The sequence below is a fragment of the Lycium ferocissimum genome, chromosome 6, assembly GCF_029784015.1.
Source record: "Lycium ferocissimum isolate CSIRO_LF1 chromosome 6, AGI_CSIRO_Lferr_CH_V1, whole genome shotgun sequence".
In the NCBI taxonomy this organism is placed as follows: Eukaryota; Viridiplantae; Streptophyta; class Magnoliopsida; order Solanales; family Solanaceae; genus Lycium; species Lycium ferocissimum.
This window is the reverse complement of record NC_081347.1, coordinates 51,654,657-51,681,329: the sequence shown is the minus strand read 5'-3', so window position 1 is coordinate 51,681,329 and position 26,673 is coordinate 51,654,657. Positions and strand designations below refer to the sequence as shown.

At 36.0% G+C, this 26,673-nt stretch overlaps 2 protein-coding genes across 5 annotated transcripts; both read left to right on the top strand.

The window, feature by feature from the left end:
* The first annotated feature begins 80 nt into the window (after positions 1-80).
* Positions 81-7,846, top strand: LOC132059782 (protein COFACTOR ASSEMBLY OF COMPLEX C SUBUNIT B CCB4, chloroplastic). 4 transcript variants are annotated; one of them, XR_009415734.1, is made up of 10 exons: positions 82-276; positions 371-543; positions 3,762-3,861; positions 3,983-4,056; positions 5,189-5,364; positions 5,552-5,622; positions 5,793-5,876; positions 6,637-6,791; positions 6,889-6,900; positions 6,983-7,846. XR_009415734.1 is itself a non-coding variant. In XM_059452563.1 (8 exons), exons 1-8 carry the CDS (start codon positions 142-144, stop codon positions 6,691-6,693), a joined length of 870 nt encoding a protein of 289 aa, XP_059308546.1. In that variant the 5' UTR covers positions 82-141; the 3' UTR covers positions 6,694-6,792. The 4 variants fall into 4 exon arrangements, 2 of the variants coding, with proteins under 2 accessions (XP_059308547.1, XP_059308546.1); XR_009415733.1 differs by having other exon boundaries at positions 6,889-7,846; XM_059452563.1 differs by lacking the exons at positions 6,889-6,900; positions 6,983-7,846 and having other exon boundaries at positions 6,637-6,792.
* Positions 7,847-12,544: 4,698 nt separating this feature from the next.
* LOC132059781 (pyruvate dehydrogenase E1 component subunit alpha, mitochondrial-like) lies at positions 12,545-23,175 on the top strand. Its single transcript, XM_059452562.1, has 9 exons — positions 12,545-12,992; positions 14,543-14,920; positions 15,507-15,586; positions 16,267-16,344; positions 20,060-20,155; positions 20,245-20,316; positions 20,415-20,468; positions 20,575-20,640; positions 22,875-23,175. Exons 1-9 carry the CDS (start codon positions 12,692-12,694, stop codon positions 22,917-22,919), a joined length of 1,170 nt encoding a protein of 389 aa, XP_059308545.1. The 5' UTR covers positions 12,545-12,691; the 3' UTR covers positions 22,920-23,175.
* The last annotated feature ends 3,498 nt before the right edge of the window (positions 23,176-26,673 follow it).

The window sequence follows — 26,673 nt, the reverse complement described above, 5'->3', positions numbered from 1 at the left end:
TGGGTTTTAATTTCCTTCGTTATGCCCAAAATCCTAGTCCAGCCCATTAGTCTAACAACGTTTTATTTATTTTTTTCGTTTATTTGTGACTGGAAGTAAGCTGCTATTATCCGTTTAAGGAACATCAGAATCAGAGAGAAAATGGAAGCGGGAAATGTTGTTGGTTACATTCCGTTAAAGCAACAGCTACAAAAACGACTTGTCCATTCTCCTCCTCGTCTCTCTTCTTTCCCTCGCACTCTTACTGTTACCGCTAAGGCTTCTCTAAGTTCCCAGGTACTGTACTCTCTATTATATTCCACATCACGAATAATTGAACAGAACTGGCAAAATTCTGCTTCTATAAATGCCTTTGTGTTGTCATTTGAAGGGAGAAAGTGGGTATAGAGGGCCGAAGCCAAGGAGGGAATGGATAGCTGATTGGGTATCCAATAATGATGATTTGGTTCGCAGTATGCCAATATACGTTGGTGGATTGTCTTTATTGGCTGTTCTCTTCAATCGCACCGTCTCTGGTATTGCTCCCGTCGCTGATGCTAGCAGGTTAACTACATTATTTTTCTTCCTTTTCATAGCTACGCCGCTTATCAAATCAATGTGTTGGTTGTTATCAAGGGCGGCTCAATAAAATTAGTGGCCTAAAACTACACTTCAATACAAGCCTTACCCTCTGTTTGGATGGTTGTTTCCCATGGTTTATTAATGTACAGTATGGTATGGTATGGTACAGTATGGTGTTGTATTGTGTTGTACTGTATTAATGAATACAATGTTTGGATAGACTGTATCGTTTGTTGTGGTTTAATAACATTTGTATTGTGTGGTTTGACTGTATAATAATTTGTAAGTTTACTAAAATACCCTTAACTCTTAATTAGAAATTAATTTATATCTATTAATAAAACTCAGGTAAAAAATAAAATAGGAACTTTAAAAAATAATTAGGTAGTGGGTGGGGGTGGTGGAGGGGTGGATCGTGTGATGTGGGTGGTTGTGGGTTGAGAGTGGGGGTAGTTGGTGGTAGGGTGGGGGTGAGTGGCTGTGGGAGTGGGGTTGGGTGGTGGTGAGGGTTAGTGGAGGGGTGGGTGGTGTAATGTGGGGGTGAGTTGTTGTGGGGTGGGGTTGGGCGGTGGTGAGGGGTAGTGGTTGGTGGTTGGGGTGGTGGGGGTGGGTGGCAGAAGAGTGGGGTAGTTGGGGTAAGGGTGGGTGGTCGGGCGGGGGTGAGTGGTGGGGTGGGGTGGGGGTGAGGGTGAGTGGTAGGGTGGGGCAGGGATGGGGTGGGGGTGAGTGGTATGGTGGGGGTGGGGTGGGGAGGATGGTGGAGGGTGGGGTATAATGGAGAAATAAAATACATAACCACGGAAAAACCACCAAATCGGTGGTTTAAAAAATTAGGAATTTTCATGGTTATATAACCATGGAATGAACCACGGGTTTACAATACCATACCACATAATTTTAAGAATAATGGAAACAAACATGGTTTCATAGAAAACCATACATTAATGAACCACGGAAAACCACCATCCAAACAGGGGGTATATATTTATATATCATCCGTTTCATTTTATGTGTTTTAATTTGATTCAACACGAAGTTGTTACTCTTAGAAGCTTGATACAAATGGCTGTAAAATTTTAACGAGACAGAATTTGGGGCTGAAATTGGTGTCAAACAATGAGTAGACCAATTTTTTTTCAAGTAATTCGAGAATGCTGGTAATATGAAGAGTTTAATTTTTATATGCTCGCACTATAAGGCTACTTACAAAAACCCACTATAGGTAATTAGTAATTTAAGAAGAAGGTAAGTATTCTGGTAGAATTTCGAAGTATCTGTTATCATAAGTGTGTTTGTAACAAATTTTCTCAATCAAAAAATAAATAAAAAATCTCAAATACGGAAAATAAACTGCAATCACAAAATAAATAAAAAGAGTGATTTCATTTATCAAGATTGTGAGTACAAATCTGTATATTCCCTTAATTCTTCTCTCCTAAATATACTCTGTAATTCGAGGGCCGATAGTAGAGTATTTCTCGAATGTAGGATGATTTGGATTTGAATATGTGTGAATTTTTTTGAAGTATTTGGTTGTCAAGAAATATCCGACCACATATTGACCTCTTTTTGAATACTCATGAGTTTATGGGATATCTGAGATGCCTTTCAAAGGAAAGTGTGTCCCCCTTTTATAGGCATGATTTAGGATTTATGGTAGAGTAGCCTCCAAGAAACCCTAACCGAGTTTAGAGTTTGAAGATGGATTAAACTCATCTTGTAGAGTCCTACTTCAAATCCAGTAAAATTTTGATGTCTACAAAGTGTTTTAGCTAAAGTTTGGTTTAAAAGGGAATGAAGAAGAGAAAAACACAGAGACACACTCCTCCTGATCTATATACTTGCAAGTCATATTAAGAGGAAACGAAGAGTGTTACTAAAGTATGAAATAAGATTTGTATCTGACATAATGTAGATGACTTGATGCAAGTTTTGCCTTATAAGTTTATACCTATTTAATGAATCCTCTAACAAAATGAGATTTTGGACGAATAGAATAGAGAGACATCTTTTAACAGGAATGCCTTCTTTTCATTTTAGAAACAAAGAAAGCTGAGGTCTTTTCCTTTTGAAAATAGTTAGTAATGTTTCTTAATTGCCCCATCTTTACATCTTGAAATGATTATACAGTCAAACCTATCTATAACGGCATTGTCTGTTATGATACTTTTTTTGGCTGTTATAGTGAAATGTTATAGAAAACATTTCATATAAAAGGCCATGAAAAATCGGCTCCAAAAAATTATGTCATTTATAACAATATATTGTTATAAAAGTTGGGTCCGATTGTAGTAGATGTTTTTTGGTATTGACCATCCCATAGGGGTATATAGTTGCTGATAATAATTATTAAAAAAAAAAAAAAAAAAAAAACATATACTCCCTCCGTCCCAATATAAGTGTCTTAGTTTGACTGGGCACAAAATTTAAGGAATAAAATGAGACTTTTGAATCTCGTGGTCCTATAAATTAAAGATGTGCTTAAAGCACTAAAATATCATCGAATCTTGTGGTTTTAAATTCGCCATGTAGGATGTTTGAATTGTCAACTTACTAAATATAGAAGAGGCACTCTTTTTGGGACAGAGTGTGTGTGTGTGTATAGTTGCTGATAATTGGAAGAAAATGCTGAACTCCCCTAATCACTCCAATTACCAGTAAAACCTATGATATTATGCTGAGAATGTGTCCTCAAATGTTAAGCCATCTCAAAGCTTTTTCAGTAATTTTCTTTGTCATTATTAAAGACATAGTCTGAACAAAGTCTCACATTTGTTAAATATAGGTTTCCTGATTAGTTTGTAAAGATCTTGGCTGTTCGCCTTAGGTTTTAAACTAGATGTTTTGGTTCTTTTACATGGTATCATAGCCCAACTTCAGTAAGCTCGTTTGTGTTATCTTGAGATCAAATGAGTTAAACACGAGGGATGGTGTTAAAAATATAGTTTAAAAAAAAGTCCCATGTTGGTTAAACAAGTTTTTCCAAATTAGTTTATAATGTTCTTAAATTACTCCACCTATTACCCATAGATTTTGAGTTGAATACCTAAGTGGCTAAGTTTATTCACAATCATATTCATATGTAACTGAAACAAGTATGTTTCTTTTAGGAGCAGCACTTTCCTTTTATCTCTCATTTAGTTTAATTTTTTGCATGTTCTTGGACCACTATTTTAACTATTTGCTTTCAACTTATGCAGTTCTCAATCCAGAGCAGATTTACTAACACTTGGCTTGGCAGTGACGAACATCTTGAATGGTCTTGTTTGGCTTTCCATTCGACCAAAATCCATATCTGTGGTGAGGGCTGTATGCACACACTCACGCACACATACATGCTTTCTTTGTATCCCACTGTCTCTCCTCAGCTCATTTCTTACACCATTATAGTAACTGAACTATTTAAGTTTTTTGTTCTCAGGTAAATCCTAACGGCGTGGAGTGCCAAAGAATAGCTTCTCACCTACCAAATTTTGTTATTTCTGAGCTGCTATGGTATTGTATCTAAGAGTTGGAACTTATTATGAAAGTGGTCCTTATAACTTGCTCATATTCATACTTGGATATCTCGTATAATATTAATTTTGTCTGCTTGTTCATATATATACATATTACATAATTTATGTTATGAATGTACATTGTACTTGAAAATATGAAGCTGGTCATTTTTTTTCTTAGCGAAGAAAATTCAGATTGAACGTCACCTATATTTGAAAGTTCCATGATACTCCTCGTCAAGTCATAGGGAAGAGAGCTAGGTTCTACAGTCAAATATTTGTTGATATAAACTGAAAATACTTTATCAATTAGTCGTTGAACTTATAAGTATTCTGTGCTTACGTCTTTTGAGTATTTAGAGAAGTTGTTTCTTGTCGACAAGAGAGGCTTACGTTAATTTAGTGGGACCCTCCACCTAACCATGAATCTGGGGATTTGAGTCACCAAGGGGTGAGAAAGTGGGAAAAGCTACTTTTGGCCTCTGAGGAAAGGGGTTTGTAGGGGGTGGATTTCCCATTTAAATATGCTGTTTTTCTGTTTTCGTGTAATGCTAGTGGGAAAGAGCATCTTTGATGCTTTGAAATATAGTTGGTTTTATAAATGAAAAGACGGCATCATTTCTAAATAGTCAATAGCGAGTGAATTTTCCGTTCACCAATGCGGTTGCAGCTGTGAGCTTTACAGCACTGATATTCTCCCTCCCTCCCAAGTTATGGTGACATTCTTTCCTTTTTAGTCATTCCCAGAAAGAACGGCACCTTTCTAAGTTAAGTAATAATTTGACTTTAAACTTTCCATTTTACCCTTAGTGAGATTTTTTTATAGCCGCACAATCTAGGACTTGTTTTGGACCACAAGTTTTAAAAGTCTTCTTTCATTCTTAAACTTCGTGCCCAGTCCAACACCTTCACACAAATTGGGACTGATGGAGTAATAGACAACTCGTCCTGCAAGAGAATGCATTAATAAATCCTTAAACATGCTCTTCCAGTATGCAAATGATATGTAACCAAGAAAGCACTGTTATACACATTTCCTGACGTTTTTAGACGAGAAAACTTTGGTCATCATGAAAGTGTGACTTCTTGATGATTTAATATGTTACTCTTGCTTTTTTGTCTATCCTCAGGGCATGGAATTCTCTATCAGATGTCACATGCTGCAGGTCTCTGGTCATTGTTTATGATGGAAAATTTATACTTCAAATTGGGTTTGCTTTCTTTAATGGAAGTGATGCAGTAGTTGTGGACACTAATAAATTGATAGAAGGATCACTTTACCAAGGAGTTTTAAAATCTGCATCACGTAAGTGATATCACTTACTTTTCTTTCATTCTAGCTTTTAAGATATAGTTATCTTCTTATTCCTTTAAGCAAGTGGGCAAAAGAAACTACAAGCCTGAGAGCAGGTTTTGAAAGATGAAGATGTCGTTTAAATTTATCATTAGACCAGAAGTTTAAATTACATGACCTTGATTGTCGGTATTTTCAGAGAGCTACTTGGCCAACTTATCTCTTTATCCTGGGAAGTCCGAGCTACCATTTCTTCCTTCAAATACACAGGTCGTACTAATTCCTGCACTTTTATTTTTTCTCCCCACCACCCCACTTTTCCTCTGTGGTTCGACACTTTGCCTTGCTTCACCCAAGTCCACTATCAGTTGTTATTATTATGTTTTGTTAGAGGTTCAAACTTCAGGAAAAGGTTATTAATAACCATAATACTTTACTAGGCAGTAATCTTGCAACCTCTAGGAGACAAAGGAATTGCCATAATTGGTGGTGATATGATCAGAGGATTCACATCTTCTGACCAGGTATGGATCACCATTCATGTTGTGCTTATAATGCCTTATATAGTTAGGGATATTTCCCTACCTTTGATTTTGGAAAGTGGTTGATGAAAGATGTTTTTCCTTGAGGCCTATATCATTCATACTATCTAAAATAACTTTTGGGTAACCTTAAGGGGGAGTTTGGTATGACAGAAAATATTTTCCTATTTTCCCTTGTTTGGTTGTTTTAAATATCTTGGAAAATGTGTTCCTTAAAGATTTGAGGTAAAACATTTTCCGGATCAATAAAACCACACCGACTCATCTCCAACGCACTCCTGCCCTATCCACCCACCCCTGCCTACCCCCTACCCCCTCCCCCCACCTACCTCCACTCCTTCTAATCCCCCCACCCACACACACACCAAAAGTTGCACTCCGAATTCAAAAACCTTATGGTGTTTTGCTTTGAATATATGCAAATGCTCTTAAAATGACATATTCCAACTTGCGTACCAAACACAAGAAAATGAGTAGGAAAATCACTTACTTTCCAAGAAATATTTTGGTGAAAAACATTTTTCGTCATACCAAACACACCCTAGGTGCATTACTTAGGATGATTGTAGTTATAGCGTGTATGAACTCTATTTACTGTGGTTGTCTTTATACCGTGTATGAGCTCTATTTGTTATCTAACTACTTGTTCAAATATCTCTGAAGTTCACCCTTTATATTGGTATTCCTGTTTTCCATCTTTCAAACACATCTTAGCCTTGTGTTTTTCTCCTTTATTTGACAGGCATGGATCACATTGATTGGAGAGAAGTTAGATGCTACACTGACAAAAGTTATTTGACATTCCTAGTGGCAGTGCGAGATTGATGTTTCAAGACATTTAAACTGCAGTATCTTAAGTTCAAGCATTTGCCTATAATCATCATGTCTTCATTCAAGGTGATTTTCCTTTGTTTAGTTTATGTTACACAGGTGGCCCATTGATTCTAGAATATAGCTATACTTATCATTTATTGGTTCATTTCATCATTTGCAGGAACAAAGAGTGGTAATATTCTTTCCATGATTGTTTGCTTTGAAATGATTTTCCCTGCGAGTTTAAGCTCCGCTTTCATGTTGATTGGTGATAGGATGAGATACCAAGGAGGTAACTTTTTCATATTTCTTGTGAGAAAATGAGGAAGATTATAATACAGAGAAAGCTATAACTGAGATTTCCTTCCTGGACCTCCCATCTCCTAAGGCATAGTTTGTAATAGTTATCCAAGAGGCAACAAAGCTTCCTTCTCTTTTCTTTTTTCCCCCCTTCTTTTGGGCTGTCTAGCAAAAGCAGCAACTAACACTAAGAGTCTACAGTTTTGAAGCTCAAACTTCTGCTATGCCGAATCAAATTAAGCGTTCTAATGAAAAGATGTCATCTCTTTATATGATGATGAAGATGACCAAGGCGACGCGATGGAGGGGGTGAATCCTTCATCCGCACAAGTTTTAACCCGCCCGCCCTGCCCCACTTAACAGAAGTATGCTTGCCTGATGTGTTGTTTACAGTTCAACTAAATGATTTAATTACAATTGGAGAGAAGTAGAACGAAATTGTGTGTGTATTAATGAGCCTCCAATGGAGTTTATATACAAAGCAAACAAAACAGGTTGTGCTAACCTGGGCAGATAAACGTACATGACCTATCCAAACTGAATGATAAATATACAGACTTAAAGCGTAAATTAACTGAAGATGACTCATCCTAATTTTCAGCTGCTTTCTGAGTTGTACGTGCTATGTTACGCCCCCTCAAGTTAGGTGTAAAGAGATAACACCTAACTTGGGAAGCATCCGCATGGTGAGCGGATCTGCAATTTGATCAGGGAAGTGAACGTGTGATACTCGAACTAGGACATTGCGGACTTGGTTGCGAACAAAGTGAAGATCAACCTCAAGTTGCTTCATTTTCGCATGATGTATCGGGTTTTCAACAATGTATGTGACCCCAAGGTTGTCAAAAAGTATTATAGGAGCAGTAGAGAGCGGCACATGAAGATCCTTGAGCAAGTGGGTGATCCAGTTTGTCTCAGACAAGGAAGAAGCAAACGCTCGATACTCAGCCTCAGTGAGGAGTGATACAAATTAGTGCTGTCAAGATGACCATAGAGGTCATGGCCATGAAACAGGTGGCAATCTGGGCCTTCCCGATGGTGAAATTGTGGCTGCCAGATAGTTTAATGGGAAGCTATGATGATGGGTTGAATTGAATTAAGTGTTTGAGGCAGGGGTTGCGTCAGCATTAACAATGGGTGTGGAAGGGGTCACTTGTGCGGAGAAAAAAAATTGGATCTTGGACGGCATACTCGTTAAAGTATTTTGGCTCTGATACTATATAATTGTAGAGAAGTAGAATGAAATTGTGTGTGTATTAATGAGTCTCCATTGGGGTTTATATACAAAGCAAAAAAGATAGATTGTGCTAACGTAACTCCTAGAAAATCGGAGCAGATAAATGTCGTGATCAATCCTAACTAAATGATAAAATATACAAACTTAAAGCCTAAATTAACTGAAGATGACTCATCCTAATTTATATCAGCTTTCTTAGTAGTTCGTTCTTTGTTATTAATAACCTCAATACTTTTTGCCCTATTGTATCATAGGCATTCGCCGCACTCTGATAGAGTTAGGATCATTATTTTGGTACTAACCATACACTGTTGTTGTTATCATACGGAGAGACTCCACTTTCAAAACTCACTTTTGTTTTACAACAACCACTATATCTTTGAAAGAAAATTATTTTCAATTTTTGGAGGGTTTTTTTTTTTTTTAAAAAAAAAACAATGTACTCCTCCCATTCCATCTTATATGGGAGTATTTCACGGAGTTCAAAATTTTGGTTTATGTGTGAGTTTAGAAATCTTAAAAAGAAAAGTTTTTCTTGGTAAAACAACCCAAATAAAAATAGTTTGAAAAAACTCAATGAAAAAGTTATGCAAACTTCTTTTTTTTTTTGTTTTTTGTGTGTGTGGGGATCTATTCAAGCAAATGTCAACTAAGATCCCGTGTCCCATATACATGAACTATTGGTAGCAAGAGGCACATACCTTGGCAGTAAGCACTTTTTCTTTTCTCTAGTGAAATTACTCCATAAAAATCTTTTTGCTAGCTCCGTCTCCAACGTCCCTTCGACTCCCAATTAGAATGAAGAAAAAGAATCTTCCCTTTTATTTTATGTCATGTCATGTTTTAAAAAAATTGTTTAAAAAAGATTGACATTTTCGCTATTCATGACAACTCTTTAATTTCATATTTCTAGTTTTACGCTTAATGAAGTATTCTTATAAAATGTCAACTGCTCACAAAAGAATACAAGTACATTATGTTTCGTAAAAGTGACAGTGGTCTTTTCACTTGTACAATCCTCTCCTCTTTCCCTTTTTCTTCTCACAAGCTGGCAATAAAAAAAAAAAGAGATGAAAAGGAGAACGTCACATAAATAATAGATTTGGAGAATGATCTTCACGATCTTACGTCCAAGCCCCGATGAAAGTTGAGACATACAACAGATGCATTAATGAAGGAAGCTCGCATCTATGATTTTTCTTGTATCGGTAGATTTTCAAACCTATTAACTTAAAGTTCTGTACGACTTTCTTTTGTTATTGCTCAAGGTTTAATTTGTGATGTTAAGTTTCCTTGTCCTTATCATGATTTAATAAGCTGCAATACAAGAGGATGAACTTTGAGGGATATTGTTTTTGTTGCATTATGTTTGGAGGGAAAGAAAATTCATGTGATCGAGGGGTTTTTTTCTGCTAAAAATCTTACGAACTTTAGGCTTGGACTATAAGTGCACCACTTTGTTAAAGAATATGGACTATCAGTCCAAATTCTCGCACGATGGAGCTGCTCCACAAGAGGCACTCCAGGACCAGGGCAAACGTTTATAGCATTCCACGAGAATAAACCAATTTTGACTAGTAGAAGTGTTTAATAAATACCAGTCTTGATTCAATTGTCAAATGCAAATATAAAATAAGTATAAGAGGCTACTTATGTATTTCGCCTACTTTTTTCATTATTAACGGATCCTTTTTTCTAATTTCACAATGATTCTCTTATCTGGACATTTTTGTTTTTGTGTGACTAGTGTTGAAATTAGAGGAAAAACAAAATCGGGAAAATATCTGGGATTGTTATTAGACCAGTGACATTATTGCTATAACCACTCAAGGAGGTAGTGCAGTGGATGAGGCTGCTCCGCTCTTAATCAAGTTCTCGGGTTCGAGCCCTGGATATGAATAAATCCTTGGTAGGGAGTAATTTCCCCAATAAGCCCTACGCGGCTCGAATTCGTATTTAGACGGGCTCCAATGTAAGTAGCGGACACCGGGTGGGAAAAAAAGAAGAAGGCGTTATTGTTATAAGTAGTTTCCTTTTTATGATCAGTTTGGACGTTCTGTCAATTGAACCAAATATGTCTAGTTTTCACAATAAGGACTAGAACATACATATCCTTTAACTTAAGGGACCATTTGAGTTAAAAAAAAATGGAAATCCTCAAAATCATTTTTGGACAACTTAATAGCTGTGTTTTAAAAGGCGTTTTTGGGGCGAGGCATACCAAAAATGCCCCGAGGAGTACGTGCTGGGTGTACGCCCCAACCTTGCAAGCATTTGCCTAGGCGTAAGCCCCAACAGTCTGGGCGTTCATTTGGGGCGTAAGCCCCGAGAACTTTTTCAAATTTGAGCCAAAATTGCTTAATAAATCTTTTTAAAAAAAAGTCAAATATCCAAGTCAAATATCCAAAAGTTAACTCATAGTAAATTCTAAAACTAAAAATCTCAAAAAGTAAAAAAAAATCTAATTGTTTATCCTAATTTCATAATCGTTTCTTTGTTGTTTGCGGAGTAACAGGTACACGTTAGACCTTTATATGCAAAGTGCAAATTACAAAGCAAAGAGTTTTGTCCTCTAATTCTTACTATGCTTCCATGCTTGCATTTTCTTCAAATTTTTTATAGCATTTTTCAATTTATTTTTTTCAAAATAGTTTTCATTTTAGAATTTCTTTTGGTATCGCTCTACTTTAGATAATGTTTTGAAGACTCTATTCTGGCTATTGTATTATAATGTGTATTAATTTGTTATCTAGTTTTACGTTTTAAAACAATAACTTTATATTATTGTCATTTTTATCTTTGAATTATTAGGATAGATTATCATTTTTTACAACTCTAATTATATTTCATCATAGTCATGTTATTAGTGTAATGCATCTTTACGTCATTCACTTTTTCATGATTTTTTTTTTTAATGATTCGTGCAGATGTTAGCATGTTAATAATACATATATACATTTTTTTTTTTTTTACAATTTTAATGTATTCTTTACTTATATGTTTATTTTATTAATTTATAAAATATTAAAAATTAAAGGGCAACTTACATAAATGACTACATTTTTAGGGTTTTTTTTTTTAGGCATAGTTACATTTTAGCTAATTACATTTCATAGCTACAGTAGATTGTATTCACGCGTTACAGTAGATTGTATTCAAAATTCGGTTGAGTCAGATTTAGTCGTATTCAAGTCAGATGTATTCAAGTAAGTTGTATTTCAAGTCAAATGTATTCAACTCAACTGTATTCATTTATAGCTACTTTTACATTGTATTCACTTTATTATATTTAAATCGGATTTATACAAAAAAAAATCCTTCAAAATACACTCTCAAACACCGAATTTTGCACTAAAAATTAACGAATACACTCAAATACTGAATACAGGAAACAAAAGACACCCCAAAAAGAAATAAAATATACTCGAATTTGAGATATAAGAAATAAAATACACTTCAAATTCACTGTATTCGTTTGTATACAAAAAGATCTCATTCAAATACACTCAAATGCTGAATACAAAAAGAAATAAAATACCTTTGTATTGTATTTTCCGGTCAGATCTGAAAAATACAGTGTATTTTTTTGTCGCCAGAGATTAGAGAGACGGCGGTGACTCAGATCTGCCCGACTCCTCCATTGTTTTCGGCAGATCTGGCCGAAAATCATCGTTCGCCAACTGCTTCCACTGAATCCCCGCCAACTGCCAGATCCGACCCCGACTACCACCACTGAATCCGACTCCGTCCGCCAATCACGGTGGATGCTGCTTCAGAAAAGTAATACAACAAACTGTTCTACTTAAAAATTTGTTGGCATGATCGAAAGAATATTTCAATCGTCAGGAGATCCTAAAACTTCTCATAGAGACACCAAACGTTAGAGAGAGAAAGTAGACGATAGAGAGAGAGGAGGGTGGCCGGAGCTAAGGCGGCAGTCTGGCTGAGAGCAGAAGCAGTCAATTTTTTTTTATAAATAATAATAATAAGGTATTCTACTTTAAATATATATATGTAGCTATTAATTGTATTTAACATATTACTCTTAGATATAGGATGTAATTTATCTAAATTATAGCTATTAAACATAAATATGTACTAGTATTAATTATGCCACGTACATTTTTCCAAAATTAAATACCCATGGGCTTACGCCCCGTAGCTCGAGGCTTACGCCCCGTCGAGACATATGTAAAACGCACACTGCTTAATAATAATGTCAATGCAATTGTCTTTTATCGGATTTGTTTAATGTTTTATGCTGTTATTATGGATAACTAATTTAATTAATTGATGGAAATGAAAAAACAAGTTGGTAAAGGAAAAAGTAGAATTCTTTCCCGGTTCAGTAGGCCGGTGTGAGATTCTCCACTTTACTACATTTTCCGTTTCCCTCTCCATTGCCTCTTCAACTACAAAATCAGAGTGTCTCAATTGAACGATCAAGATGGCTTTATCCACAAATCGAACGGCGATTAATCACCTCCTAAAACCTTTAACCGCCGCCACGCGCCACCTCTCCTCGTCCTCCACGGCAACCATAACCATAGAAACAAGCCTCCCATTCACCCCACACAAAATCGATCCTCCTTCACGCGCCGTCGAAACAAACCCTAAGGAACTCATGAAATTCTTCAACGACATGGCGTTAATGCGGCGTATGGAAATAGCAGCAGATTCGCTTTACAAAGCCAAACTCATCCGTGGTTTCTGCCACCTTTACGATGGACAAGAAGCCGTTGCTATAGGTATGCAACCCTTTTTTTAAGTGAAAATTTTGCTGTCTATTTTTGAAAATATTTACGCCCAGAGGCAACAACAACAACATACCTAGTGTGATCCCACAAGTGGAGTCTGGGGAGGGTAGGATGTACGCAGACCTTATTTCTACCATCATGGGGGCTAGAGAGGCTGTTTCCAATAGACTCAATGCAGAAATGCAAGAGAAGATAAGACAACAAAATATCAACATACAAAACAAATGGGTGCACCGCTAAAAAAAGGAAAAAACACATTAGGTGGGAAATGTTTCCTAGTCCTCTAGGTAAATAACTCACCTTTTAACCAAGTGCATCATTTAGCCTTCTTGTAGCATGGGTGCCAGCAAATAATATTATACAACCCAACATACTCCGTCCATCCCAATTTATGTAACACCATTTGACTTGGCATGGAGTTTAAGAAAGAAAGAAAAGACTTTTGACATTTGTGGTCCAAAACAAGCTTTAGATATTTGTGTGTCTGTAAATCAATCTCATAAAGCTAAAAGTATAGAAAATTGACATTCTTTTTGGGACAGACTAAAAAGTAAAGTGTGCCACATAAATTGGGACAGAGGGAGTAATATATTACACCTACATATTCATATTTTCAGTTTACATTCGCATAACCAACTTTTTGGTGCTTATATACACGGTTTACAACATTATACAACATATACACTTACGTTAAACAATGTGTCCACCTTGTATAAAAGTGTATAATAGTGTATAAGAGGTGTTTAAGGAAAAACTGGGCTAAATCGGGTAATTAAGGAAAAACTGAGTTAAACCAAAAACTGAGCTAAACCGTGTAAATATTCTTTCCCATTAGACATAGAGGGAAATTACGCCCTATGTCTATTTTTGAAAATATTTATGCCACGTAGCCCATCTATTTTTGAAAATATTTATGCCACGTAGCCCATACTTTGTTTATAAACGCCCGATTTAGCCATATTTGTGTGTAAACACCCTTTATACGCTATTATACACTTTGTACAAGGTTGATACATTATGTATAATGCTTTCCCAACCAGGTATAATATTGTATAATGTTGTATATTGAGCTACGTGGCGTAAATATTTTCAAAAGGTGTATATTTTGGAGGATCTCTAGCGTTTCCACACTTCGTGGAGGTGCTTCACCTATTGAAAAACCCTCACTTGTCATTAGAGATGTCAAATTGGGCGGGTCAAAATGAGCTGAGTTCACAAATGAATGTGTTATTGACCTGCCCAAAAGTTACTTGGGCTGAAATGGGTTAAAATGCGGATCATAACCCAAACACTCAATTTTTACTAAGTTTTAGTTCCTTTATTTGTTCTTTAATAATTTTTTAGTACCGAATAAACTATTTTCTTTCTTTATTATGGCTATATATAACATATTAAATAAGAAAAATGTCTTTTTGAAACAATTTTTACAAGATTTCTCATGGGTCAATTTGGGCGGCATATCAACCCAACTTTTTATGGGCTGAGCTAATAATTGGGCGGGTCATGTTTTCATGGGCTGATTTTGCCACCCTACTTGTCAGGTATGGAAGCTGCAATTACGAAAAAGGACTGTATAATTACGGCTTATAGAGATCATTGTATATTCCTTGCACGTGGTGGAGGGTTACATGAGTCATTTGCGGAGTTAATGGGGAGGAAAGATGGTTGTTCTAAAGGGAAAGGAGGTTCGATGCATTTTTATAAAAAGGAGAGTGGATTTTATGGAGGTCATGGAATTGTAGGTGCTCAAGTTCCTTTAGGTATTGGACTTTCATTTGCGCAGAAATATTCGAAAGAGGAGCATGTTACTTTTGCGATGTATGGTGATGGTGCTGCTAATCAAGGACAATTGTTTGAAGCTTTGAATATGGCTGCTTTATGGGATCTGCCTGCCATTCTAGTCTGCGAGAATAATCATTGTAAGAACTATACTACTGTTTTTCCTGGTTTTGTATTTGTTTGGATGGTTGTTATATATCGTTTCATAATGTATTGTATTGTTTTGCGTTGTGTTGTAATGTATTGTTTTGATGAATATAGCGTTTGGATAGATTGTATCGTTTTCCATTGTTACGTAATGCCACACATCAACAATTTGAAGGATAAACCTACAAGAAAAGTAGGGTACAGGGTAAAGCTATTATAAAAAAGGTAAGGTAAAGGATAAAATAAGATTTTAAATAATAAGCAAAGACAAAATGAGAAGCAAAAAAGATAACAATGCGATCGCACCAAATCCATCGTTACACAACATGGGGCTTTTCATCGTTACATAACGATGGATTTAACAATACTACAACAAGGAATAGTATAAATGTATGTGTGCTTTATATTCTAATGAAGTGGAGTAGTAGATTTGTTGATATTTTGTAGTGCAAGTTTAGTACTACAATAGCATTTGATGTTCATGAAAAGAAGAAACTTATTGGTTCCTTATATAAGTTGTTACAAAAAAAATTGTGGCTAAGCGCCTAGTATTATGCGTGATTGCTTTTGTTGATGCAGATGGAATGGGGACAGCGGAATGGAGGGCTGCAAAGAGTTCAGCCTATTACAAAAGAGGGGATTATGTTCCTGGTTTAAAGGTGACACTCAGTCTCATCTTGCAAATCCATTGTTATGATTTGTAGACATAATTTAGATGTCCCCTTTTTTACTTTATGTGTTAAGTAGGTACCAAAGACAACATTTGACATAAGATGTCTAGAATGACCAACTTCTCTTCAATTTGAAGCCTGGAATATATGCTGTTAGATGAGAATTAAAATGTTGCTTTTGCAACTGTAATTTTTTATCGTAACTTAAAGATAATATAGCATAGAAAGAGTAGCAGCATTCTCCTCATTTTTTACCATTAGTGTCAACGTTAGAATAGAAATTCTTTAACCCTGTAGTTGTTTTATTGTGAATATATTCATAAGACATTTATGTACTCCATCATTATTAGGTTATTGGTTCAGCAAGATGCTTTAGAACTCCATAGAAAAATTATGCAGTTTTCTTACACCTCAACTAATCCACTCGGTACTTGTAACCTCTCACACAGTTTCTTGTTTGTATCATAAACATTGGTATTCTTTGCCACCCACATCTCCAACATAGAAGGAAAAAAGTAGGGAAAAAAAAAAAAAAAGAAAGGAAAAAACTTTCTCCTATTGCCAAGATAAAGACCCAATGTGATCATCCTAAGTGAGAATTGATAAAAAGATTCAGAAAGGATTTAAGAGTATGCTAACAATGTTGTTCATTTTATGTTTCAAAACAGGTGGATGGTATGGATGCCCTTGCTGTAAAACAAGCATGCAAATTTGGCAAGGAACATGTCCTCAAGAATGGACCAATTGTAAGAACATAGCATGCCTAAATTCCAGGATTGATATGCAGTTTCATTTCACACTTTCTTTTGTGATAAAAGGTCATGTGTACGTATGGCGAAAGATGTTTTAAACGCTAGATATTAGATACTCTTGGGGCTTCATAGATATTTCCACAAATTTAAATGATTGGCTCGGTTGAGACAAGTAATATGGAGAAAAGTGGCATGGCATGAGAAGAACTGAATGTGAGATGCTAGACATTTCAAATCACATGGCTTAACAGTCGCGATATAGTCTTCTTTTACATAATTCTAGTTTCTTGACGTGATACTATTCCGTATTTTCTGATTCTTTGTTTGACCTATGTGTTTCATGGTCATAGAGGCCCCCTTTAGGAGCACAAAAAAGTCCATCGGCTTGCCAGAGATAATTCTTTTCTTCTCTGCTCTCCTTTCTTCTTTAAGAGAAGTTTTGAAAAGATGTGTTCCACTATATTTATGCTAGTACTTCTTTTAATGTTGAAAGGAGGAAAGTGGCTGGAAAGATACGGATGAGATGCTAGACCTTTCAAATCAGATGGCTTAACAGTCATTGTGCTTAACAGTCATTGTATTTTCTTCATTTCCATAAAACATTCTATTGTTTTGACATGGTGCTTTTCCGTGTTTTATGGCTGTGCATTTCATAGTTTTTAGGAGCATAAGAAAGTTCATCGCCTTGTTAGAGATAATTATTTTCTTTTCTCTGCTCCTTTTTTCTTCAAGAGAAATTTTGAATTTTGTGATTCACAAAAAGAACTGACATTACTGATAACTAATCCTTCCATTACCAGTTTGTATTATGATGCATATCCATCTTTTTCCGGTAATAGTGTGGTTTTATGGTAGAATCATGTCATTGTTTGTTGAATGCTAAATTAGTTCCATCAGTTCTTTCAAAAAATTTAGGTGAAATGCATATATAGCCCCTTAAAGTTTCCACCGATGGACACCTTTACTATCACAACTGTCACGGGGGTAAATTTTTTGTGCCTGAGGTTTGTCCCTGTGCGGCAGTCGAGTTCCGCACTACCAAATTTGCAACAAAAGTAAAGAACAAAAAACAATGCGGAAAATTCCCAACCTTTGTATTAATCACACAATACAAAAAGGAAACTCGGTATGATCACATTTTGACCACAGGCCACTTCTACAAGATCACAAGTTAAGCAATGCTGCTCTAAGACTTCCCTAAGCTTTAGCCCCTTTTCTACTTGGAACACTTTTAGAAACTCTCACGTTTCTTTGTAGTTCGCCTTCTGAAATTCTCTTACGAAATTCCCACACCCAAAATCTGTCCAAGTCCAAAGCTAAAAGGAGAAATCTGATCCTAATGAACAGTTGACACCGCCAACTGCTTAGGACATTTAAATTTCAAATTCAAAGGCTACAAGGATAATGTCACATGGCTACAGGCAGTTACAAACAAAAGAAGCCGCCAACTGCGTTGCATGTGCTTGCTGCCTGACTGCCTGCTGTGCGCCCAAGGCTTGCTTGGCGCCAAGCCTTCGCGCCTTGACACTGCCTCCCGCATATGCCATGGCACTTGCAGCCCATGAATTTGCCGCATGGCCACTGCCAATGCGAGTATCGTGTCCCTTGTGCATGCTTTGACCGAGTTTCAACCTTCTTGTGCCAACTCTTGTTTTAGCCGTGCCATTCCTTAACTTTTTCTTTACCTTGCCTTTGCCATTAACCTGCCTTGATTTGCCACAACTTTGCCCGACCTTGGAACCCGGCACACGCTATAGTGCCCATGTCAATGCCGCTCGGCACCAATGACATGCCATGTCGTATGCCCGCCGCACCCGACTTTTCCATACAACTTGTTGTTAAGAATGCCACCCCCGTTGTTCCACATGTTGATTTTACCCGCACATAGGCCAATGACAAGGTCATCATGCCAAATCCTTGACACAACCGTGCCACACCCGAGGTCAAAGACCCAGGCCCCTAAAGGTAACCCTATAGATACTTTTTATTGGCTTAAGGGGTCGTTTGGTAGGAGATATAGGAGGGGCTGGATTATTAATCCAATGGGATTGGAATTAATTCTATGTTTGGTTGGTGGGATAACCTTTTTGATATCCCAATCCAATCCCATGTAGATGGGATAAAAGGTGGGATAAGGTGGGATTAGTAATCCCACATAAAGGGTGGGATTAGTAATCCCACCCAATCCCATCTACATGGGATAACTTATCCTCCTACCAAACGACCCCGAAGTGTGCCTTGTGCTCACCCTGATCTGGCCTGACGACAACAACAACAGCAACATACCCAGTGTAATCCCACAAGTGGGGTCTGGGGAGGGTAGAGCGTACGCAAACCTTACACACGTGAAATACGATTTCCATTTAGCACGCTGGGTTGTACTCATCTCAACCGTTAAAAAATACAGGAAAAATACAGGAATTTACTTATTTACCCTTAAATTACACAATCTATCCATTCCATTAACACTGACCCACCTCCTCCCTTGGCTAAATAAATATCCTCTAGGACACATTCCTGTCCACAGATACAGTACATCATTCACCACCATGTAAACTAGTGAAACTATCAGGAGTACGAATCAATAAATTCTTATTAGCGCCCCATAATTCAGAAAAAAAGGGCAACAAGAACAAGCTAGCGAGTGCACACTACAACTGAACCACATATAAGTAAAAACTAGATTCAAGCATTAATTCCAAACATCACACTGAGTAGATTGGTTAATATAAGAACTCTTGTTAACAAGAAAAGCGCATAAATCAAAGTGACGATACAACATTTCACAATATCTGCACCTGTGCCTAATTGATCTACAACTATACAACAGTACTTTCGTGAATTAGAAACGCGAAGTATTAAAGCTTCCACGTAATTCACAAGAGACCATCCATGGCCTTTGATGCCTCAGTTCTCACAGTGTTTCAGGCTTCACCTATTCCAGTTGGATTAATCCCTGTTTGGAAAATCGGTTTCTGGTTGAAGGTTCCAGTGAGTTCTTGTCTGATTCCGGCTTTACCGATCGAAAGAAATTTAGGGAATTTGAAGATAAACATTAAGTGGGTTTTGTTGAGAACTCAAAATTACAAAAGGGAATATTTTTTAGAAAAGTATTGGTTTGATTTTATAGAAGAGCTGGAAGATGGATTTGTTGAAGGTGAATAGGGATGAATTTAAGATTTAGAAATGAAGAAAGCAGGAGAGCCTGGGGGGGGGGGGGGGTTGAGGTTTTGGTGGAAGGTTCTGTTAGAGCTTTTAAAGTTTTATGATTTCAGGTTTGTCCTGTTTGGATCTTCTTTGTTGCTGCTTCTATGATGGGGTTTAATTTGTTATTTTGGTTTGTGGATGGTATAGGATGAAGAAGACCAGGGGTTTGGACCTTCTCTCTCCTTTTTTTTTTTTTTTTTTTTTTGTTTTAAGTTTTTTTATTTTGTGCTAATTCATTTTATCTTGTGGTACACGTCAAATTTTTGATTTGTTCTTCGGGTGTCACGACATACTTGTGCCACTAGGATAGTTAAGGTGTCTATCTGGTAGTTGGTGGTAACATTAAGAGCTATCCATGTATTTTTGCCAAAATTTTATTTCATTTTTTGTTCATGTCATTGTTTGTTGAAGTTGTTGCAAATTCAATTTGTTTATTCAATCTATTGATTTCATTCTTTCCATATCATGGCAATTTGATGTTTGCCCTTTTTATTTTTTCCAGATTCTTGAAATGGACACCTACAGGTACCATGGTCACTCCATGTCTGATCCTGGAAGCACCTACCGTACACGTGACGAGATTAGTGGCATTCGACAGGTTAATAATATTCTTTAGACTTTCTGACATATCTGAACTTGCAGATGACTCGTGAAGTATCTTGATAAAGTTATCTTTCAACTTTGCAGGAACGTGATCCTATTGAGAGAATTAGGAAACTCATATTAGCCCATGATATAGCCACTGAGAAGGAGCTGAAGGTAAGTTTTAATGTCATAATGGAGTTTGAAACCTGGAAAACCTATTGACCTATAAAATGCTGCTAAACTATCTTTTTCCTGCTTATTCTCCTGTCCAGGATATCGAGAAAGAAAAGAGGAAAGTGGTAGATGAAGCCATTGCTAAAGCAAAGGTGATAAGAATGATGCCATTTTTTCTAATTCGTCATGATTCTAGAATTGTAGAAATTGTCTTAAAGCATAATGGCTGATTAATGATTTGCTCATATTTATTTTCAGGAGAGCCCCATGCCTGATCCTTCTGAACTGTTCACCAATGTATATGTGAAAGGGTTTGGAGTTGCGGTGCGCACTTGTTTTCATCCAGCATTTTACCCCTCTGTTATACTATACTAATAGAAGATACCTCCATGACTCTAATTACAGCCATTTAATTGTCGTAATGGTAATAAAAGTAGTTTAAGAATGCTAGAGAGCCTGTTTGTTAAAAAAAAAAGAAGTTAGAGAGCTTAAAGCTACCCCCACCCCACCCCCATCCCCCCGCCCCAAAAAAACAACAACAACAATAACCCAGTGAAATACCACAACGTGGGGTCTGGGAAGGGTAGAGTGTACGCAGACCTTATTCCTACCAAGGTAGGACGGCTGTTTCCGAAAGACCCTCGGCTCAATAGAAAGCATAAAAAGAGGTCAGATAAGGCTAAGAAATTTTTAAAGCGATATGGAAATGAAAATAACGAAAGCGACTAAGCCATGATGAAGCAGTTTGCAAAGCGGCAATAGCTATCACAGATAAAATAAGATAATCAAAGTACAGAAAATAACAGATAGTAGCAGAAATCAAAGCACAAGAACTTATATCGTGATAATGCGACTACTAATATGAAAGGATAAACGATACTATCTACTAGCCTTCTACCCTAATATGAGTCCTCCATACTCTCCTAAGGTCATGTCCTCGGTAAGCTGAAACTGCGCCATGTCCTGTCTAATCACCTCTCCCCAATACTTCTTCGGCCTACCCCTACCTCTTCTGAAACCATCCATGGCCAACCTCTCACACCTCTGCACTGGGGCATCTGTGTCTCCTCTTCATATGTTCAAACCATCTCAGTCTCGCTTCCCGCATCTTGTCTTCCGCCGAGGCAACTCCCACCTTGTCCCGGATAGCCTCATTCCCAATCCTGTCACTCCTGGTGTGCCCACACATCCATCTCAACATTCTCATCTCGGCAACTTTCATCTTTAAAAAAAAAAAAAAAGAAGTATTGAAGTCGGATATGATTTTGGAAATTTTCATGATACAGATGTCTCGAGAAGCTTAATAGTTATCTGTGCCGTTTATATTTGTTAGAACACGTGTTAGACAAGTGATACTTTAAATAATGCATACATGGTATGTTGGTTGACTATCCAATGCATTGTATATGTTTGCTATCTGAAGTACCTATTAAATTTCAGAGTGGTTTTGGTCACAGCATCAGCAACATGATCTTCTCCTTCCTAAGAGTGGCCTACAAAGTTTAAGTTATAGAGTAGACCTGATACTGTTATCTGGCAATTTTATATGGACGAGGATCTTTGTGATAAAATATTATAGTTTCCTTCTGACTAAAGCAGGGAGAGATTACTTCCTAAGCTGTATTGGGAACTAGTAGGCCTAATGGACTAAGTAGATCAGCCATTGCTATTGGCTTTACCTTCTAGTTGACCATCAAATGACAAGGGTAGAGGTTCTTGTTAACCATAGTAGCATGTTTGTGGCTTTGATTATTTCTTGATCACTATTTCCATATTGTGATATAGTCATTAGGAGGCTGTTATTTTCTCTTCCCTTTGATTCTGCCCGTTATGGACTGAACCTCTTTGGTGCTTGTTCGTGTCATGGATAGGATGTGGGATTGGAATAAGCATTAGGAGAAGATGGGGGACTGGTTACATTAGTATTAAACAAAGCTTATTTAGTTAAAGAGATGGATTACTGTTATTAACTGTGATTACTCTGCCAAAAACTATGGAGGACGTGAAGCCAGGTTTGTAGCTTCTTATGGATGAAATTGTTCAACGAGGTTTTAGCAACCAACAACCTCAAGCTTGGTCCTCAATATTTAATTTAAGAGCATGTGAGAATAATATTGTACGGTATATTGGAGTGGCAAACACAGTTATTGGTCCTCAAGTAAGGGAGATCGTTATGAGCAAATTGAAAGAGAACTTGTCCCACATAAAACTTGCCTTATCACCAAAAGACAAAAAAAAGGAGAGAGAATTTGTCCTACATTGATTTACATATTTTGTTCTACTTATTATCGGTTAGTCATTTGAGTCAGGCTTTCTAATTTGGCCTATATCAATTGGTAGCAGAGCGAAACTTAGGTTTGGGAAGTGACATATATAGTACAGTAGAAAAAAGTGATTTGCTTTGTAACAGGGAGGTGGAAATTGTTATTACACAGAGTAATAGAAATAAAGAATGTTCTATAAAAGATGGTCTTTTTGAAGGACAAGTCTGTTTTTGAGTGAATCACTAGCTTCTGAATGTTTCAATGGACAGAGACTGATAGGGGTATGCTTTTCAGGTCTTTGGAGCAGATAGGAAAGAAGTCAGAGCCACACTTCCATGAGGCAAAGCATATGGTTGCAATTTTTGATTGTGTTGCTTGGATGCTGGAGAGAGAGAGAGATAACTGCAGAGAGCAATATGTCTGACGACAAAGGCTTGAGTTTCTTCTGATTGCGTATAAATATTGAAATGGCTTGTCTTTATTGTGGGAAATGGTTCTTTGTTCATGTTTTTTGTCTCTTGCTGCAGATACTTGGCCTATGAATTTTTTTGTACACGATTGCAATTTCATATAGCAATAAAATTGAGCATGCAACGACGTATTTGCAGCTTGTGCTGTTTTGTACTCTTTTAACATTATTACCTCAATTTATTTTAATCATGGTGCGTCTGAATGTTTGTTAGAGTTCTTTATTTGAGGGAAGAGCCATAAAGTATTCTGTGCTTGCTATTTGGTGTTTGAGGTAGGGAGTGAAGGTAAGAAGGAAGTTGATTTACGATTGGATCAGGTTTGCTTGAAATGTCGAATTTCAGTTAAATGCTTTCCAACTTCTTGGTGTGCAAAGTGGAAATATCTCCTGCAAAAGTTGTTTTCTAAGCCAAGGATTACACTTTACAAATTTGTTATTTTAGTAGAGCTACCCTCCCCTGCAATTGTTGAAAATATTCGATGGTTTTCTATTTCTCCTACAGACTAGGTAAATAGATTCAACTGTCCACTTTACCTTACACTTCACTTCAAATCCCCATTGTGTTGCTCGGCTGACGCTGCCACGGTCGCTCATGTTTAATAAATTGAACATTTATGTTCCTATCCGATGTGGTACTTTTTTTTTTCCTCCTGCTACACTCGTATCTCCCTATTTGCATGTACTCAATAACTTATTTTATATCAAATTAAGACTTCCACAATTCACGATAAAACTAAACACTAATTAAGTGAGAGAAAGTTAATTAAATTATGACTATGCTACTTTTATTTAAAAAGAGGAACTCTCAGTTATTTCCAATTTACATTGGTACAATAAGTTCATTTTAAATACATGTGGACGATAAGAGATTAGTTAAATTATCTTGATCAAGTCACTTCAAAATGGTAGAAGTTAACCGGGAAGATGTTTGATACTAATAAAATTATTGATCACTTGATACTTAAATCTTAACACTAATATTTACAAATTAATACTAATCATTAAGTAACTTACTATAGTTAAATTACACCATTTCTAATACTTATGAAAAAATAACATATACTCCTATACAAAGTAGATTTCGAATACTTATGAAAAAATAACATATACTCCTGTACAAAGTAGATTATCTTAATGTCTGATGTGATCGTATCTTTGCTTTGTCATATTGTTTTACATCAACAATATTAAGTTCTTAATTTTAAATATAATTATGACTATTATTTTTGTTACTCCTGCTTTAAGTGGGCTTACTTTTCTTTTGAAATTAAAATTGTTCCTTTACTTAATTTAGTAAGTTTTCAATTCAAACATCTTACATGAAAAGTTTAAGATAACAAGATTAAAATTAAATAGATTTTGGTACATTACACATCTTCAATTTAAAATCACAAAATTCAAAAGCATCTCTTTATTACTTATTTATGTGCTTAGTCAAATTAAAACACTTAAAATTAAAACGAATGAAATATTGGATTTGTACCCGGCCTTCATGTCTAATGGAATGTAATTCAATCTAATTAACAAATATAATATCATTAACCTTTATATGGTATGAATATTACATCTACCATAAAATAAATTTAAAATATATAACAAGAGATAAAATTTGTATTAAAAATGATTTTGGAATATACAACCCCCGGATAGATCCTCAATAGATAATTCATAGCAAAATCACAACAACAAATCCCCAATTAATTTCCTAGGTAATAAAACTCTTAGATAAATTCAAAGGAAGTAATCTCAGCTAAGTTCGCAGCAACAAAAGCCTAGGTAATAAAATCCCTAGATAATCCTCAAGAAATAATCCAAGTTAAAACCGATGCAAATTAAAAAAAAAAAAAAAAAAAAAAAAAAAAAAAGTAATTTCATAGGAAATAAAATTCCCACATAAATACCCAAGAAATAATTCACAACTAAAATCTTAGCTACCAGATCCCTAAGTAATTCCCTAGGTAATAAAATCCTCAAGTAAATCCCCAAGAAATAATTTCTAGCTAAATCCGTAGCAACAAAATCTATAGGTAATTCCCTAGGTAACAAAATTCCCAAATAAATCCCCAAGAAATAGTTCCTAGGTAAATTGGCAGCAACAAAATTCTCATGGAATTCCCTAGGTAACAAAATCCCCAAATAAATCCCCAAGAAGAAATGCCCAGCTAAAATCGCAGTAACAAAATTCTCAAGTAATTCCCTAGGTAATAAAATCTGTAGGTAAAACCCCAAGAAATAATCCCGTGTAAATTCCCAAGTATTGCTACATGGGAAATTTCTTGTGAATTCACAAAGGAAATAAAATTTTCATATTTTTGATCTTTTACCTGCGGAATTACCTACGAAATGATACTTGGGGATTATATTTCTCAAATAAATCCCCATGTAAAATTTTGGCGCTAAATGACGCCAAATTTACCTGCGGATTTACCCGGGAAAATCATATCCGCATGTAAATATAATAAAGTTTAGGAATTTTTAGATTTCCGCATGAAAATCCGCAGGAATTATCTGCGAAAAAATTCCCCAGGTAAAATCCCCATGTAATTCGAGTTTTTCTGATAGTGTATTACTCACTCCAACTTGAAGTTAGCTTTTCAAGTTTGAAAAATTGGTTCTAAGTTTTTGTTTTGCTCACATTTTCTTCAAACAAAATGCAAGTCCAAACATAACTTCAATTTTTTAAATATACTTTTTAGCTTAACTTCAAATACTATTTCTTTTTTCAAATAGTATCAAACGCCTACTAGTTGTCGAATGCGAGGGAAAGGGTAATGGGATGACAACAAATTTTATGTCATTTAAAAAAATAAAAATAAAAAACTTAATAGTGTGCAAAATGCCAAAACCTCTGTGGACATTCCTACGGATGATTAAACGAAGAAGCACATCGACTTGGATAAAGGCATCAGAATTTTGTTGAATTTGATTTTTTCTTGTAGACATTAAATACAACATGAACTTGTCCAGAGAAGTGATTCTACCTCAATTTTGATCATTTTGCAAGATTATCTATTAATTTTAATGCTTGTATTCATAGATTTGAAAGAGAAAGTTGGAATCTTAGTCATAGGTATAAAAGTATGCATTTCGAGAATTTGAAGGACGACTTGATGTTGAATTTGCGTTTTAAGCGTATCTTTGAACACTTTCAGGGTAACGTGCTTGGAATAAAGTTATAATTTTGATCCGGCTCGGGTTTGATCACTTAATATTGTAATATGAGTATTGTTGAATTTATTTAACCTTGTAGAGTAAAGTTTTGCATAGATCTGCTGATGAATCCAAACGCGGTAGAGATTTTGGGATATTAAAGCTTTGCTTGAGGAAAGTTAAGACTTTGACTTCGATAGAAATTTTTTCACGATTAAATGATTAATGAAAAGGGTTAACGGTAAAAGGATACGATATACATGAGTTGACAAGCGCTTATGCAAGTATCGGGTGCCATGTCGGGGTACCTTAGATGTTATGTGTGCTTCTTCCGTGCTACTTGATTGGTGATTAAATTTCTGAGCATGCCTTAAATGATTTGGCGATAATACATGTAGTATTAATTAGCATACTAGAACAATAATCCAGATATCTCATGAAATTTTTATGATATTTGAGTTGCATAGATTCAAT